This window comes from Chionomys nivalis, chromosome 2 (assembly GCF_950005125.1).
Source record: "Chionomys nivalis chromosome 2, mChiNiv1.1, whole genome shotgun sequence".
Taxonomy (NCBI): domain Eukaryota; kingdom Metazoa; phylum Chordata; class Mammalia; order Rodentia; family Cricetidae; genus Chionomys; species Chionomys nivalis.
Window position 1 is genome coordinate 123,981,340 of NC_080087.1, and position 18,637 is coordinate 123,999,976.

The window sequence follows — 18,637 nt, forward strand, 5'->3', positions numbered from 1 at the left end:
CGTATGCCTTTAATCCCAGCACTCAGGAGGCAGAGACAAGTGGATCTCTGTGAGTTTGAGGCCAGCCTCGTCTACAAGATCTAGTTCCAGGAAAGGCCCCAAAGCTACAGAGAAACCCTTTCTTGAAAAACTCAAAAGAGAAGTAATCAGCAGAGATTACTAAAAAGAGTAAAGTGGCCTTAGAAAGTTAAGAATTTCTACTCCACCCACTCTGATGAGGGAGCCCAAAGGTTAAACTGCTCACCAATGGCCACTGAGATAATCAATCTTGCCTATGTATTAAAATTTTCAAAAGCTCACAAAGTGGGGCTGGAGAGATGGCTCTGCTTAGTTAAGAGCACTGGCTGCTCGTCCAGAGGATTGAAGTTCAGCTTCCAGCACCACACGGGGCTTACAACTGTCTGCAACTCCAGTTATAGGGATCCCACACCTTCTTCTGGCTTCTGTGGGCACTACATGCACATGGGGCACAGACACATATGCAGCCAAAGCACCCATGCACATAAATTATTTTAGTTTTTAAAAAATTGAAAAGGTGGGGTTCAGACAGCCTCTGAACAGCTGAACAAATGAAGGGTCCCAGATCATGGCTCCTCAAAGGCTCAGAAGCTTGGAGGCCTTCCTAAATACCTCACTCTGTGCACCTCTTCCTCTTCATTGCTCACATCTCTTACAGTAAACCAGGAAATGTTGAAAAAAGAAACACAAGACTTGCTGAGGGAGCAGAGTGTTTGGAAAGGAATGAGACTACAAGGAAGGAAATTGGCTATCAGTAAGACAGGCTAAAACAGAAGGCACAAGACCCGCCAAGGCAATGCTGCTGTGAAATGCTATTAAAGGCTAAAGAGCCAGTCACTAAGCCAAGCACGGTTCAATGATCTCGCTAAAGCTGTGTAGCAGCCCTCAGGATTATCTACTGTCACTGTCTTCTGGAGATGAGCAGATGAAGGCCCATCAAATGCAGGTATCTGTTTTGCACAGCACAGCTAAACCTGCCAATTCCAAATGCCAGTAAGGGGAAATGCCTGGGTTTAGATTCAAACCTACCTGACTCCAAAATCAATGTCATTAGCCACTATACTAACCTGAACTAAAAGGAGCAAATTTGGGTTAAATTTAATACAGCTTGGTAAACCAATTAGACACGGAAGGTTAAAGAAAGGGATGACTCCCAAGAAAGCAGGTGCCATCCTCTGAAACAGGAAATAACAGCCCGGAGAGGCACTGCAAAGAAGCATGCTGGGAGAAAGACAGTGCAGGAGCCATTTCTGTACACACAGAATTTGAGATACAGACACCTGAGGCACCATGGATGGAATTCAGACGGACTTTGTGGTTTTTGAAGCCCTGTACATAAAATGTCAATGGTGTGAGACCTATGTTGTGCAGGCAAAATGGTATTATGGCTGAGTAAGCTCTGGATTCAGACTGCTCACATTTATTAAATCCTTCCTCCAACCCTTACCAACTGAAATCTCAGGCAAGTTGTTCCTTTTCTCCAATCCCTAGCCTTCTCAGACTTAAGATGGCATCAACAAAGCAACCTATTTCATAGGATGGCCAGAGGATCTAAGCAGACAGCATGAGGAAGGCACCTCACGTCATACCGTGTTCAGTAAATGCAGCTGTTCTGAGGACAAGACTAGATACACAACTCATGCAAGGTTGGCAAAGAAAGAAAGCATCAGAGGAATCTGGCAGGGTTTTGAAAGATTAGGAAGAAAAATCTGAAAGCTTAGGGGAGATACACAAGTTTCAAGAGGGAAGAATAATTGGCGATGTCAAATGCTACAAAGAGAAAAGTCACTGAAGAAAAGGGCTGCAAGGCTAAAGGGAACTGAAGCAGTTCTAGCCTTTGGATCCTCAGAGAGGCAGCGGAGAAAAGGAGAACGAGCGGAGAAAAGCAGTGGTGTAGACTATTCTTCCAACAGGCCCACCCTGCAGAAGGAACTGCGATTAGAACAGCAATTAGTAACAAGTAGCACTCGAGGGAGGAGTCTGGAGTGATTGTTTTGTTTAGATGAAAGGAATGCTAACATGAAGAAGATGGGGGACAGAGGAAAGAAGACATTATTAGTGGATAACAGATACGACCACAGATGGCAGCTCAGGCTACAAGGAAAGTGAAGGGTGAAGGATGCAGTGTCCTATGTCCATTGGGCCTGGAGAAAAGGAAGTAAAGGTGACTGTAAAGTAGATTAGACGGTCCATAAAACTGAGAAGAACCCACCTAGCCTCAACTTTCTCTATGAAATCACTACTACTGTTGTCATTGATAATGTGTTAGTGATATGATGAGGGTCTTTAGGAGACTGTCTAGTGACAAGCACTGCCAGGACAGACAGGACAGGACAGGATACGATAGAATACGATAGGATACAATAGGGAACAAGGATAGGATACGATACGATACGATACGATACAATATGATAAGACAGGATAGGATAGGACAGGATAGCATAAGATAGGATAGGATAGGTGCTGTGTTGGGTTCTAGGTAAACAGCCTTCTGGTAAACCTATGAGACAGGTATTGCTACCATCCCTATTTCACTCATGAGGAAACAGAATAAGCACCTTCTGCCTACAGCCACACAGTAACGGGAGCTAACTCACGCAGGCTGACTTTGGACTCTCAAGTCTGGAACATGAGTCAGATGAAGCTGTCTGCTGAGGGTGAATGGGGAGAGAAGTCTCAGGGAACTTGAAAAGAACAGCAGGCCTCAGATGATCTGTGCAGAGTCCGAAAGAAAGCAAGGTCAAGTGTGTGTCGTGTCCACAGGGCTGGACTTCAGATGTCCCAGCTCTGCTGCAACACCTGTCCAAGAGATGATACTTTCACTTCAAGGAATATGCCACCATGAAGAGACGAGGCTCTCAGACAACGCAGACGGCAGGTAGTATAATGTGGTACTCCAGGCAGGGGGTAACAGAGCTCTTTCCCTTTAGAAACAAGGACACCACACCCACAAGCACAAGGAATCCGATAGGCTACAGAGAACAGCACTTTCTCAGCTGTGTTGTGTTCTCAGAATGACAGCATGTCGCTGACTTCAGATGACTGACTTCTCTCCCAACAGTTCAGAGTGCTTAACCACTGGAGTTTGTTGCCATGGTATCTCTTGAAATGAGACTGTTTGCAATTTTTTCGATTATTATTGGCGAGGGGCATGTGCCGTGGTGGGGAGGTCATAGGACCACTCTATTGAGCTAGTTTTCTACACCTACCTGCAGGCAGCCAGGCTTGCCAAGCAAGAATCTTTACCCTATGATTCATCTTGCCTGCCCTGTATTTAGAGGAAGAAATTCTTTTTTTTTTTTTTTTTTGGTTTTTCGAGACAGGGTTTCTGTGGTTTTGGAGCCTGTCCTGGAACTAGCTCTTGTAGACCAGGCTGGTCTCGAACTCACAGAGATCCGCCTACCTCTGCCTCCCAAGTGCTGGGATTAAAGGCGTGCGCCACCACCGCCCGGCGAGGAAGAAATTCTTACACAGATAAAATTATTTAACCGAAATCCTATCAAGTTACTGGTATAAAAACTAGTAACTCCTTATGTAAGACTTTTTTTTAACCAGCGAGGGGTGCAATGGAGATGTTCTATCAGGAACTCACCAAGGCCAGCTGGCCTGGGTCTGAAAAAGCATGGGATAAAACCGGACTTGCTGAACATAACAGACAATGAGGACTACTGAGAACTCAAGAACAATGGCAATGGGTTTTTGATCCTACTGCACGTACTGGCTTTGTGGGAGCCTAGGCAGTTTGGATGCTCACCTTACTAGACCTGGATGGAGCTGGGTGGTCCTTGGACTTCCCACAGGGCAGGGAACCCGGATTACTCTTAGGGATGATGAGGGAGGGGGACTTGATGGGGGAGGGGGAGGGAAATGGAAGGTGGTGGCGGGGAGAAGGCAGAAATCTTTAATAAATAAATAAATAGGGCTGGAGAGATGGCTCAGAGGTTAAGAGCATTGCCTGCTCTTCCAAAGGTCCTGAGTTCAATTCCCAGCAACCACATAGTGGCTTACAACCATCTGTAATGGGGTCTGGTGCCCTCTTCTGGCCTGCACGCATACACACAGACAGAATATTGTATACATAATAAATAAATAAATTTTTAAAAAATAAATAAATAAATAAAAATTTCCTCAGTAGACAACTATCACTCCCAAATCTTAGCCCTTTATCTGTCTACTAAAAATAGGTAAACTGGATTCAAGGATGGTTAAATACAAATACAAAATACAAAAATAAATACAAAAAAAAATTACAAAATGCAGCTTAGTACTAGCAATCTGGTTTTTCCTCCTAGAATAACCTTTAAGATTAACTGAAACCTTTTCATTAAAATGGAGGGTTTTATAATCCATGTGAAAGACACTGAATCATCCGTGGACAGAGAAGGTGCGAAGTAAATATGTGCTAAATTCATTGCTCCTACAGTTCTTAAGGACTAAGGCAGGCTTCTGAGAATAAACGGTAGAGAGCAGGAAGTGTGCAAGCACGCACGCCTGAGCTAGTTCCCAGGCCCGGGCGATGGCTGGTCTGTGTTGCACACTACCACAGGAGCAAAGACAGCAGAGTACCCAGGCTTCCAGAGCAAGGAGTGACAGGACCACAGCTGAAGGTGCAGTCCCTGCAGGGATCAGGTCACAGCACAACAGCCTTCTGGGTCTCTGTGGCTTGGGTTTTAACCAGCTAATTTACATTTTAATCAAAAGAAGGGAAGGAAGGGTCCATTGCTTTCCCACAGTACCAGAAGGTAATCAAGATCACGCACTGGAGTTTAATGCCGGGAGCGACTGGCCCTGTGATGGCGGTGAGACTAGAGTAAGGAGCTGCTGTGAATTGGCTCCCGTGGTGTACGGGCAGAGGAAGATGGAGGCGAAGTGCATTTTTTAGGAGAAGCTTCCTGTGTAGAAGGCAGTAGAACAAAAGAGCCATAAGCCTCTCTGGGGTGCCATAGGGGTTCATGAACAGAATCAATCCAGTTTTGTTTTGTTTTTTTTTCTTTCAATTCTGACAAAGCTTGGGCTGTTTACCTCTGGGAAGCTATGAAAAATGCAAAGCTTTCTATTCCACTTGTACAATAACTCACCAAACATTGATTTATAGAAACCAATGAAGTTTCTGGAAATTACTCATCCTTTTCCACTGGGTATTTATAAATAGCAAGCCTTACTTTGTCAATGAAGATACAGCTGTGGGAAGGAAAGAGAAGAAAACGGGGCAGCGGGGGGTCATGGTCTGATGTCAAATCTCAAAAGGCAACAGAAAGAAATATTACTTTGACTTGCTTAAGAAAAAACTCACCAACAACCAGTCAATGTCGCAAACCCAAAGGATTCTAGATAGTGAACAATTTCTTCTGGCTTACTTTTGTTTATATGGAAATTAATATAGATTCTGAATGAAATGTGAAGAGAAACACTAATCAGCCGTCTGCAAGCTGGGCTGACATATCATACGAAATGTATTTCACTCCTTAGCCTGCAGAGACCTCCCCTATACCAAAGTCAGCATGTCAGGGACGCGCTAGCAGAGCAGCTAATGGGCCATGGCTTTCACTGTTCTCCTCAGTTTCCCTCCAAAGATCTTACTGACACTTCACCACCACCACAGAAACCTCATGAAGCCCAGCCTGCTCCTGCCATCCCCAGCTCTTTACTTTAGAAAGGGGACAATTCACGACCAGCAGGATGACCTGTGGCCAAGCCGGACAGCTTGAATTTGATCCTGAAACCCATATGGAAGAAAGAAAGAAACAACATCCATAAGTTGTTCTCTGACCTACACACACAGAAATAAACATAAAATAAAAAATTGTTTAAAAAGGGGGAAATTCAGCTTTGAGTATTCACAAATCTGTTTAGCCTTCCTATGTATAATTCACAGAAACTTTACTGTTGATGCAAAAGCCAACCCATGCCAGAAGGTTGAGCCCAGGTGGACATTAAGGATAACCTATGACTCTAATGGACAGGTATGAGAACTTAGTATTCCCACACAAGGAGTAAAAAGCTGTGCTGACCTCCTCTGTGATTCCAGAAAACCCTGGGCAGCACCATAATTCCAGACTTGCCCCACCCCCCCACCCCGCATTGCTATAAATATCAAAGGTAACTACAGCAAATACTCACTTGTCTTGGAAAATGTCCTGAGCAGTCACTTGATCCTTTTTCTTGATGGCTTCCGTCAGAGGGAAAAGGGTCTTTACTTTAGAAAGAGGAATCTCACACTTGGCTTTCATCTCAGTGGGGGGATTGAGCATACTCAAAATGTGCGGCTGAATTGGGGGCAGACGGTCCTGGGGGTGTAAGGCCCGGTGCAGCAGACACTACAGGGAAAGCACAAAGGCTAGAGCGCTGATGCCAACATCCAATACGGATTTGTTCTCTGGTCAGCAACCCTCATCTCTAATTGGAAGGGCTGAGACCCATGGCAAACAGAAGAAGCAGAATAGGATGGCTCAGAGGACAATGGCCACATCTCAAAACAGCTATGAACCAGACTGGAGCACAGAAGCAAACCCTCTGCAAGTCTCCAGGAGGGCCCTCATCTTACAACCACTCAGCGAATACCAAGGTTCCCCAAGACACAGCTCCCTACCCTCCAAGACTCCAGCCTTTCAGAGTAACCTTTTCCTTCCCTTAATCACAGGTGCTTTCTCTTTCACTTGGGTTTTCGAGACAGAGGCTAAAGGGGAGCTGCCCATTCTGAGCCCCAGGAGAGTCTGAAAGATATGACACAAGCCACCAGGGAGAGCACACCGTGAGCCCACCTCCACCTGCCGCCCTCCCCCCTGCAGACACCACCACTCATGCCTGCTCCTGGTCCAGCCACCTTCTAACAGGTCTCTCAGCTTCTGCTGCCACTGTTCTCCGGGACCCTGTGTCACCTGAAAGTGAGTTCTGGTGCACTTTAAATCTGAAATGGTCCACGTTCTGAAGCTTATTCCCCAGCTGGTGAGTATGACCTTCAGGGGCTGGGTTAAGCTGGTGGCGGTAGGTCGCTACCCAAACCTTGCTTCCAACATGCTCCTCCCTGCCCTCCACCATGCGCTGCCCCCACCATGGAATGAGCTGCTCCACCCTGCCTTCCCAGCTGTAAAAATCCCTGACACTGAGCCAATGGACAACTTCCCTCCCTTGTTTCTGTAAAGTATTCTGGAGACACAAAAGTGACTCCTACAAGCTCCTTCTCACAGCCTGGGAAGTCCTGTACAACACAGCCCGATTCCGAATCTAGCCCTACCATTTGCCTCCTTAATCACAACCAAGTAAAGACGAGTTCACTCGAGCCAAGCTCATTCCTATCTCTGAGTCCTTAGCTCACTACTCCTCCTGTCTCTTCTGCCTGTTCCCTTTTTATCATTCTGGTCTTTGCTCAGATATTACTCTCTCAGAAAGACTTCCCCTGACATTGTTTCCCAGCCTCTCCACTTCCGTGCTATCACCTAATCAAACTCTAACATTTCCCAATTCTGTGATTTTTCAAGCATTTATTTAAAATAGTCCAATTGCTTAGTTCACTTATTTATTATCTAGCCCTTCCCCTTGAAAACAGAGATCCCTTGTTTACTGACAAACTGTAAGCACAGAGAATATGTCCCACATATAATAAGTGTCTAGCAGATACTGACTGAGAACAAGGATGTCAGAAAGGAGCACCGAGAGTGGGGGAGGACCAAGAGCGAGGCAGGCTGTCCGCCGTCCAAGTGAGTGAACTGGACACAGGCTGCTTCCACTCGGGCATCTGTGCTGCCTTAGTCTAAGTCAGGGCTCGGCAGCACTTGTATCTGACCAAAAAGTCAGTATCTAACACAAAGGTTCTCAGCCTTCCTGATGTTGCAACTCTTTAGTGCAGTTAGTTCCTCATGCTGTGCTGACCCAAACCTTACAATTATTTTCATTGCTACGTCACAACTGTAATTCTGCTACTGTTATGAATCTTAATGCAAATATCTGATATGCAGGATATCTGATATGTGACCCCAGTAAAAGGGTCAACACAAAAGAAGGGGTCATGACCCACAGGTTGAGAACAACTGCTCTAACAGTACATGAGGTAGGCAACCAGATGCCATTAAGAAAAAAAATGGAGTGAGACAGCTCGTCGATGTCCCTCCTGTGAAGAAGGCTCTAACCAGCCCATTTATTTCATTTATTATTGCCATGGCTTGGACCCAGGTCTCGCACATGCTGGGCACATGCATGTGTCACTAAGCTGCCCCTGCCCTATTCCCACATGTAAACAGCTTGCATATTAGTAATCTTGAAGGAAAAAGAGCTGAATAGCTTTTGCAATGTCACACCACAATGTATATTATTTACTCTATTCCGTCAACTGTTTCCCTACAACAAAGAAAATGTAATAAAGAAGTTTTCATCCTATAGAAAGAAAAATTCTGGGGTTGATAGTGAATATCACTTAGGAATCAGTATCCTGCAAATTCTGGGGACCCCTCAGGAATTCCATACCAATTTCATCTGAAAAGTCCATGTGTTCTTCCCTCCAGCATCCCCTTTCAGCCCACCAACAAGCCTTCCCTGTCCACAGTATGTTCATTTCTTTCAGAGTTCACCTCCTACTTGGTGTGTTCCTAATACCCGACTCCCTTGAGCTTCATCGGCCTTTTTATGGGTTCTCTGTTCTAGACACTGATCCTTTGTTGGGGGGATTGCTGACAAGACCTCTTCACCCACTCTGTGGCTCTCCATTAACTGTTTCCTTTTGTGTGAAAAGTGTTTTAATTTCGTGAGGTCCCACTGTCAATTGCTGGCCTTATTTCCTGATGATGAGAGTCCTTTTGAGAAAATCCTTGTCCACACCTAGAAGTGGTTTCCCTCCTTCTCCCTGAGTTCTCTCTAGACAAATGGCTCTCCATACTGCCAGGCTTACAGTACTTACAGCACCAGGCCCTCGCCACATCAGGCTCCTTCTTTCTCTTCTAGATCTCTGTTCAATGTTACTACCTCAGAGGGGGTTTCCATAGGCTGTCCATGCACGAGCTCTCTCCCCTCCTGTTCCCATGGTGTTTCCATACCACTGCTGACCTATGGCTTTAGAGGCAGGCAGATCTCTGTGAGTTTAAAGCCAATCTGATCTATGTATTGAGTTCTAGGCCAGCCATCTCAAAAAGAAAGGAAGGAGGGAGGGAGGAAGAGGAAAGAAAAGGAAAGGAAAGGAAAGGAAAGGAAAGGAAAGGAAAGGAAAGAAAAGAAAAGAAAAGAAAAGAAAAGAAAAGAAAAGAAAAGAAAAGAAAAGAAAAGAAAACCAGAACTGCTGCCCTTGCCTTTCTCACCTGGAACAGTCTCTGAAATTCGGGATTTGGAATCTTGGAGACTGGAAACAAGTCTTCAACGGTGTCTTCTTCCTCACTCTTCCTTACCAAGCTCATAGCATCAATCAGATCGCCAACAGCATTCAGCTGTGCCTCTTAAAACAGTGATGAACCGAGAACCAAACAGGAAAAAAAAGATTATTTCTATTTATTCTCCATCAAATCAAATAGTTTCCACCTCTGAATGCAGCAACACTGGCAGGTCATACAGCACCTGCTCTGCCAACAAGTATCCCCTAGTTATCCAAGTGCTTAACCTGACCTTTGGTTTTCTCATCTGAGAAAAGACCTGGGGGCTGGAGAGATGGCTCAGAGGTTAAGAGCACAGACGATCTTCCAAAAGACCCAGATATGATTCCCAGCACCCACAATTGGCTGTAATCCTAGTTCTAGTCAATCTAACACCATCTTCTGCCTTCTGTGGGCACTAGGCATGCATGATACACAGACATACATGCAAGCAAAACACCCATACACATAAATTACAAACAAATGTCAAAAAAAAAAAAAAAAAGGTAGTTGACCTACCAGGCATAGTAGCACACACCTTTAACCTCAGCACTTGGGAGCAGAGGCAATTCAAAGTCAGCCTAATCTACATAGCAAAGTTCCAGGCCAGCCAGGGCTACAAAGTGAAACCCTGTCTCAAAAAAAAAAAAAAGAAGGAAGGAAACAAAACAAATAGCTGCCCTCTTGCTGTTTTCCAGCTCTACCATTCAGTGAGCCTTTGGCAATGGAGTATCACAAAAATATCTGTCATAAATAAATAAGTATAATAACTCCTATGGAGATGTGAACAAAATACTTAGTATCCTCTGAGATAATATTTCTAACATTTCAAACAATAAACCACTTCCTAACTAAGCGAGGCTTTCTAAAGACCTTGTGTAACTGTCAGCAGGCCCAGCAGCATCACAGGACGACACCCCCAACCACAACAAGCACATTCACAATCTGAAGGTGTCTACAGACACCGGAGAACATCCATTCAAACCCTTAAGTTCCTTATGTCAGAAACATGGCCATTTCCCTTTGATGTCTTCCTTAATCCCTAGTGACAGCCTTTTGGTAAAAATCTATCAAGTCAATACAAATGGCACAGCCCAAAGCTACGTGGACAAGAAGCAAGTCTTCCCTGGAAAGCTGACTGTCCTATCACCTGTATGCCTTGCATGCTGCTGGTTCATGGCGGTTCACAAGGCCATCCAACTAACTACTGTATGTAACGTCAATCACGGGCGGAAAGTGGAAAAGTGAGCACTTTCAAACAGTACCTTATATCTCCATTCTCTACTCCTTAAATGTCACAAGATGAAAGAGCAAATAGACATTCCCGAGGCACTGTCTGCCTGTGTCTGAAACGTCCACAGGCGGTGTCAAGCAATGACACAACCATCACCATCATGAATGATAAATCAGGCAACTCAGATCTATTTCTTGCACAAGAAAACATTCAGTGAGTCCCACCTACTAGCTTCTGCTAGATCTCTCTGGTGTTATAAACCCCTTTAAACATCAACTTGGGAAAGGTGCCAATAGCCTTAAGAAAAATCCCTGAGTCACAGGAAATAGGTCAGCTGATCTGGGAGTGTGTGATTAGAATCCAACTACCTCACCCCATGAAGTCCTGGCACCATCAGCAGCTGCAGCCAGGTGATTTCCCAAGAACCAGCGTGCGTGAAGACTCATTAGTGAGCTAAATGGAAATAAACTCACCTGTGGGAGTGCACTTCTTATTGTTTCTAAGTGATGAAAACATGTATTGCCGCAAGTCTTCCATGAAAGGCAGCTGCACATAAACTAAACACTAATGAGAAAGAAGGGAGATAAAAAGCAGAAGCCATCAAATTAATGGAACTATATATAAGTGGTCCCAGGAGCTGTGGAAGAGGCACAGTAGAAACACTTCCAAACTTAGTCTAAATCTGACACATGGAAAACAAAGTATTTGACTCCTACTAATAACTTCACCCTTGCAAACAGTATGACAGACACCAGACACAAATGAGATGTCTCAAGGAAGGCTGCTAAAGAACTGCAAAATGCAGGACCAACCAGGAAAAATGGGAAGAGCCTGGACGGCAGGACATCTGACTGGGAAGTCAGTATCTCTACCTTCTCTTACAGCCTGGCCACATGGAGTTCTCAGCGGAACTGGGAATGAAGCAATCCTGATCTGTACTTTAAATAGGAGAGCCTCAAGTGAACTCCACAGGGTCACAATAAAACCACAGCCACAGTCTTTATTCATGGTCCTTATGGGCTAAACTGGAGGTGATTTCCTCCCACCCCCCACGGCTCTGAAAGGGCCAAAAGGATGAGAACTCGCAGAAAGCCTTGCGTCACCTTTTCTGGTTTAATAAAAAGACCCTTAAATACTTTCATGAGTCACGTTGTTTTCTAGCTGAAAAGCTGGCTCATGGACCAGCAAATCCCAATGCTATCTGGGAGTCTGCAAGAAATTTATAAACAGGGCCCACTCAGACTTACAGAACTAGAATATGTATTTTAACGAGATCCCAAAGCAGTGCTTAGAACAAAGGGACAGAGGGGAAATGAAGAGTAGCCTTGCAGGTGTGAGGCCCTGGGTTGGACGGAATGGATCCCCAATACTTCAAAAAAGGGAATTTTAAAAACAAAAAGGTAAAAAGGGGGCAGGGGAGGAAAAGGCCTGGAGGTTTACCTCATAGGCGTCTTTAATACAAGGAAAAGCTACACCAACTTGAGGATTCGCTCTTTTGTCGTAAGCATATCGAACGATGGCGACCATGTTTAATTCATCCAAAGCATGAATAAGGGAAGAAAGGGTTACAGCCGCCACCTGGAAGAAACGTGTGTGTCAGCACAGGTTCGGCATGAGTGTCCACACAAAGGTTCGGCATGAGTGTCCACACAAACGGCAGGGCCTGGACTCTCACACAGGGGTCTCTGCTTACTTCCTGTTTCAGTTTCAGGCATCTTTTCTAAGTCTCCATAGCTCAGGGGTAGAGCACTGGCTTAGCATGTGCAAAACCCTGGGCTGCATCTTCAACACCAACAGGCAAAACAAAACCGTGTCCATTTCCACACTTCAGGATCAATAGTATTCTCAGTGTGCCTCTTTACGACTTTACTAATTAGACCCTACAACTTTGACCTCCTTTTCTCTGAGTTTAAGCCCACACTCTATAAATTTAAGACTCGGCCTTCCTAAACAAAATCTGTCTCTCTCCTTGCATGAATTACTACTGTATCTCTGTTTTTCTCAAAACCTTCTGAATCTGTTTAGAACATGATTATTCTTTGATTCAATTCAGCTATGCTTTCTACTTTCTTAATGAAACTACCTTCCAAAGTCCATGCCTTCTACCTGCCAAATCTTTGGTTAGTGGACTCACCATAGCTTCCTGCCTGACCCTCTTTCTCCACACTCTGACTGCAGAACTAACAGGGTCCTCTACTCTGTGTGGGCCACTGTTCCCCCAAGTTGTTTTCTTCTTCCAACTACTTCTTAAAGTCTACTTTCCGCCTTCCTTCCTTCCTTCCTCTCGCTCTATAATTCAACTTAGTGATTATTTCATCTAGTCCCATGAGTTGAAGGGTCAAAAATCTTTGAAACTCTTCTAAGAGGGTGTGGAGACAGCTCAGTGAGTAAGAGTGCTTGTTTCTTATTGATTAAAGATCTAATGTCAAATCTCTGGCAGCTAAGCTCGAGTCTCTAGCATCCACATAAAAATCTAGGCTGCAAGTGCCTGTAACCCTGGCATGGCCACACAAACACACTCTCCTAGATGCAGGCATAGACTGCAGCCAGACGCCTCACCTGGCCACACCACTACTACCCTTCCCTCTTGTATCCCTACTTCCCCTAACAGCTCCTCCCACTCAACCAAACTATGGCCTCAAAACCCCTGACAATACCTTCCTCATCCCTCAACTCGACTTCTGTGCCATCTCTCAAGCCCATCACTGCCACTCCTGCCCAGAGGAGCCATGTCAGTCCCTTCTACCAACCAGAAACAATTCTACTCCAGCCTCGTAGAGCTCATAAGTAGCAGGGCTGGGTCTTGTGCTTTGCGTCCCCTGGAGCTTCTGCTCATGTAATTTCCTTCCGGTTACAACCCCACCATGTCTCCTAACCCATTTCAGATCTGTCTTGCTCAGTTTCATCTTCCCAATTCCCAAACACAGAACTTTTCCTGTACCACAGCTAACCCGCATGCCACCCCTTCATACAAACCTACGGCCTCAAAAGCTTGCCATCAAAATTGTCTACAGATTTCAAGAGATAAATCTCCCTCATTTCAAGGAAGACGTACGCTAACCCTGTTTATCCAAGCCCCTGACACAGAGCTAAGAGGACTCTGACTTCACTGAGCAAATACGTTCTTTATTAGTACAAATGAGATACGTAGCAAACACGACGTGCATGTTCTAATACTATGTCCCATAAAAGAGGACCAGAAAAGCAAAGTGTCTGAGGAAGAAACTATTTCTAATTTGTTTGAAATTTGAATTTGTGTGTCTTTGACAAGACCAATCAGGATATTTAATATAAAGGATGATGGGTTAATAATCTTTTTGTTTGTTTGGTTGGATTTTTTTGTTTGTTTGTTTGTTTGTTTGTTTTTGGTTTTTCGAGACAGTGTTTCTCTGTGGTTTTAGAGCCTGTCCTGGAACTAGCTCTTGTAGACCAGGCTGGTCTCAAACTCACAGAGATCCGCCTGCCTCTGCCTTCCGAGTGCTGGGATTAAAGGCGTGTGCCACCACCGCCCGGCTGATTTTGTTTTTTGAGACAGGGTTTCTCTGTGAAACAATCCTAACTGTCCTGGAACTCGCTTTGTAGATCAGGCTGGCCTCAAACTAACTGAGATCCACCTGCCTCTGCTTCCCAAGTGCTAGAATTAAAGGTGTGCACCACCACCGCCCAACTAAAGATTATCTTCTTTATTGTAACAATATTAGTCCTGCATTTAACTCAACTGAGTCCCCATTCCTTTTCTTCCTCCTCTCCCCTTCTCTTCCACACACAGTGCAAATCAGCACATAAATGTATACAGTCTACACACACACACATACAATCATAAGTAAATAGCCAGAGAAAAATTTTAAGGAGTTATTTACAGAATATTTTAATTGAAAACCAGTAATATTCACCTGCTTTAACAACCCTTACAATGACCATGATGGGTACTATTGGAGACCTTGCTGGCAAACTTCCAGAGACGGGCATCTGACTACCTCACATAAAGCAACCACCTGGAGTTAGCAATCTTGGAGCAACCCCCACCTGTTGGCCCCAGTTCACTTCTCTGGTGTGAAGCACAGATTAAAGTCTACTCCGCATGATCATCCCCAGATTGCATGAAGACGGCTATTACATCTGTCACCGCCCTCCTACTCCCCGTCTACCCACACGAGCCTGCTGCATGCAGCTTTTACTGCAAGTTCTCACACAGCAACACTTTCCCTACTCTCCTACGTATCGCATGAGCTCCAGTTAGATAATACCAATTTTTGACTACCACATCAAAAACTAACAGATACCAAAGAGCCATTAAGAAATGAAGGTATCTTAAAAAAAAAAAAAAAAAAAGTGACCCTATTATATATAAAAGTATATCTGTTACAACCCACAAAAATAGAACTCGAAGGACTACGGGGGAAAAAAGAAACGCCCAGGTCACCAATACCTGCCCCAAATTATCTCAAGGAAACAATCAGAGACAGCTTGCCCTACCTTTAGATCTATCTGTACTTAGTAACTGACTGCAGAATGGCCAGCTATAACCTTGCTGCTAGTCTTACCTAGGAACTTCCACAGCATACCAATTAGGGCTTACCCACTCCCCAGAGCACCAATGTGCCAATAAGATATCTTTCATAATAACTGCACAGATTTCCCAGTCCTAATAAAACCGCAAACCTTCCTCTGTTCTTCAAGCACACCAGCTACCACGCCCATGTACATGCGTCCTAGTGCAATCCCGGTCCTTATTCCAAACACAAGCTGCTTTATTAGGAACCTGTCCCTACGTTTTCACTTGACCTTGACAACAGAAATTAGTCACTTAAGATAAATCTGAATGCAGCGTACGTGCCTCAATGCAGCTCTGTAACAACATTTTCTCACTGCCCTCCTAACAGTTCTCATGAAGTCATCAGAATTTCCTTGGTGGAAAAGGAAAACAAGTGGAGATTAAATGCACTGCTGAAGTTTAAAAAGTCATGGTTTAACACCAGACCAGACCAGCACAGCCTCTAGGAAGGCTTGATTCAGAAGAAAACCATGAACTAGAATTCTCAAATGGGAAGTCATCTATGTGTTGTAATGAACTCACCCAACCAGTAAAGTGGAAGCCAAGCATCTTCTTTTCCTAATTTTAACTGTTCTCAGACAACAATCACAGGACCACCTACTAGGTGAGCAGCCAGCCATATTCCAGAGGTGGGGAGAAAAGAGGTCACCAATACCCTACTCCCACCACAAATCAATCTTCTACATTAAATTCATTATTTTCTAATACACATGCTTTCAGATTTTAGAAGTCTGCTTACTCTCTTAAACACATTTTGTATTAAAATTTTAAGTTAAAATCAACACCAATGAAATATTGGGTGTTGACTTAATATTTCAGAAAGAAAACAAGGAGCAAGGTGTGAGTGTGGGACATGCAAGTCATCAAAGTTGTCAGCCAGAAAGAGGCCAGCCTGACAGTAGAGACTCTCAGGAACATGGGGAAAGAGGAAACCATTCCCAGGTCAGGCCCACTCTCCAGTTCCACACACCAGCACTAAACACTAAACAAGTGTCAACTTGACCCAACCCTCCTGAACACCTGACAGGAAATGACTACCCTAAGTCAGACTGGTCAAAGGTTACTCTTTGTGCAAGACTGTGACCTCCAGTCTTATGCTCAAACAAAACAAACTCATTTATCATTTTTCCATTGTCAGAGTTAAAAGTTGGTGATTTTCTCACCACTGTTGAAAACTGTTCATGTCATTTAAAACAGAAAGGCAGACCATGTGTGGTGGTGCACACCTTTAATCCGTGCATCTGGGAGGCAGAGGTAAGCTGATTTCTGAGTTTGAGGTCAACCTGGTATAAGAGAGTTCTAGGACAGCCAGGACTACACAGAGAAACCTTGCCTTAAAAAAAACAAAAATCAAAAAAAGGACCAAAAACAACCCACTTCCCTAAAACAACAGCTCAATTTTATAGTACTATCTCAAAGTTCCACACCCAACTCACCTTATCATCTTTTGTTGCAAAGACCTTTAGAACTTGATATCCCATAAAGAATCTTCTAGGGACCTACAAGAGATGGGGAAAATTAGTTTTGAAGCAGAATGAGAAATATACACAGCTGTAAAGCCACACATTGCTAAGAATGTCTACTCAAAATGTTCTTACATCAAGAGCGACAAGAAACAATTTAGTACCTGAAGCTCAACTTGATGAGCACCCAGCCCAGCCCTGTATTGTTCTTTACATTATATACTAAAACAGAGCAGTGAACAGGGTATAGCCAGCTCCTTCAGAAGGAATTCAATGCAATGCTATATTATAGTCCAATGTCATATGATGTCCTAAGAACACAGAACTGCGTTGCTAGTAAGGGTTTCAGAAGAAGCATGCAAACACTGACACCTCAGCCAAGAACTGGAAAGTAGGAACTGACCAAAAGAAAAGTCTAAGGGTTGGAGAGAGGGCTCAGCTGCTAAGAGCAGTAGCTGCTCTTACAAAGGGCACCAGGCATGGACATGATGTACATACACACATGTGGGAGAACACTCATACACATACACATAAAAATGAATACATCTTGGAAAAGAAAAAGAAAAACCAGGTCTATATACTAGACCCTGGGCAGACATAACAGTGAGTAGCAATTCAGAGTGACAGGTGCATAGTATCCGTTCATCAGCACTGCTTTTAGAGTGCGGTGGCTGCACGGTGCAAGGGGAAAGGGGAAAATTAGAGATTAGCAAAGACTGTCTCATAAAGCCCCTTAGGAATAAATTCCTCAGGAGCAGTGACGAGCACCTGATGAACTGCAGAGACCAAAGCAAAGAACCATTCTCAGCAGGTTGGAGGCAGGGAAATCAGGTAAACAAAATGTACTGCAGGTCCTTGTCCCCTCCCAAAATGCAGTAAGATGGACTCTACATATGCCCAACTAGAAAATGAATCTTAAAGTTCCTTAAATCACAATCCCTACATCCATCTACCAAGAACAAGCTCTCACCATCCGCGTAACCAGAGCCTGGGGCTTATTTGGAAGAAAGTGTTGTGAGCTGTACTTGGCAGTATTTCTCATCTGTGTTTTCCTGCACTCTTTCCTCTGAAGCTGAGAAACTAGGAGCACTTTCCTGTAACTGTAGCTCATGAACACCCAGTTGCAGAAGTGTGAGGTCCCCGTAATTCAAATACCCCTCACTTCTGCTTCCATCTCCCAGTGGAAAGCCACTGTTCTAAGGCATACCAGAGTAGGCCCACAGTTCCATATGGCATATTCACAGAGATTTACTTACCCTGAGAGAATGTATAATAGTCTGAAGGCGCAAGTCATAAACAATCCCACACCAGTTTGGAATTGTGATTAATAGGGTGGTATTTATTTAAAGGGGAATAAACTTACAGATCACCGTCCCAGACAACAGCCCTCTGCGCAATTAGGAAGAAGTCTAGTCACCTGAACCAGAGCAGGAAGTAAAATGGAGCGAGGAGGGAAGTAGCCGCTTTTTTAAAGGGAAAGAGACCACGCCCCAATGAGCTGGTATCTCAGCGGCTATTGGCTGGAGGAGCGGAAGGACCTCCCGCAACACCTCCCCCTTTTGTTTAAGTAAGAGAGTTCTAAACCTACTATGAAATTATATACAATAAGTACAAATATCCTATTCTAACTAGCTTAGGTCTTATATAATAAATAGCTTGGCTAAGTCATGAGTCGAAAGTAACTACATTTATATAGTCTTCAACCCCATCGAAGATCTGAGAAGGGAAATAATGTTACCTGAGTAATTAGGAAGTGCAATCAAACAACTTCCAAAACATGCAACAAATCACAGAGACAACTAGCTACCTGGGCAATCACCCAAGGTCACGTTTGCAGCGTTGAAGCAACCAACTTTGGCTAAGGCCTAACATAACTGACATACCATTTTCAAAGGCAAGAAACTTGTCAAAACTATCTTACCCTGTCTTGGCAGGATATGACAGTCCTGTTTTTTCCATTCACAGATACTCTGTATTTCTGTCAGTGGTTGAGGTATGGGCATTTCTTTACCCAAAGGCCAGTTCAGCCAAGAAG

General features: G+C 44.2%; 1 protein-coding gene across 1 annotated transcript in view; it reads right to left on the reverse strand.

Moving 5' to 3' along the window:
• Xrcc5 (X-ray repair cross complementing 5) overlaps positions 1-18,637 on the reverse strand; it is a 102,745-nt gene that overhangs the window by 48,225 nt on the left and 35,883 nt on the right. The window contains exons 10-14 of the mRNA XM_057762816.1: positions 16,576-16,638; positions 12,025-12,162; positions 11,058-11,148; positions 9,303-9,436; positions 6,139-6,335 (exon numbers count right to left, since the gene is read on the reverse strand). Coding sequence (XP_057618799.1) covers positions 6,139-6,335; positions 9,303-9,436; positions 11,058-11,148; positions 12,025-12,162; positions 16,576-16,638 — 623 coding nt within the window. The remainder of the gene's footprint in view (positions 1-6,138; positions 6,336-9,302; positions 9,437-11,057; positions 11,149-12,024; positions 12,163-16,575; positions 16,639-18,637) is intronic.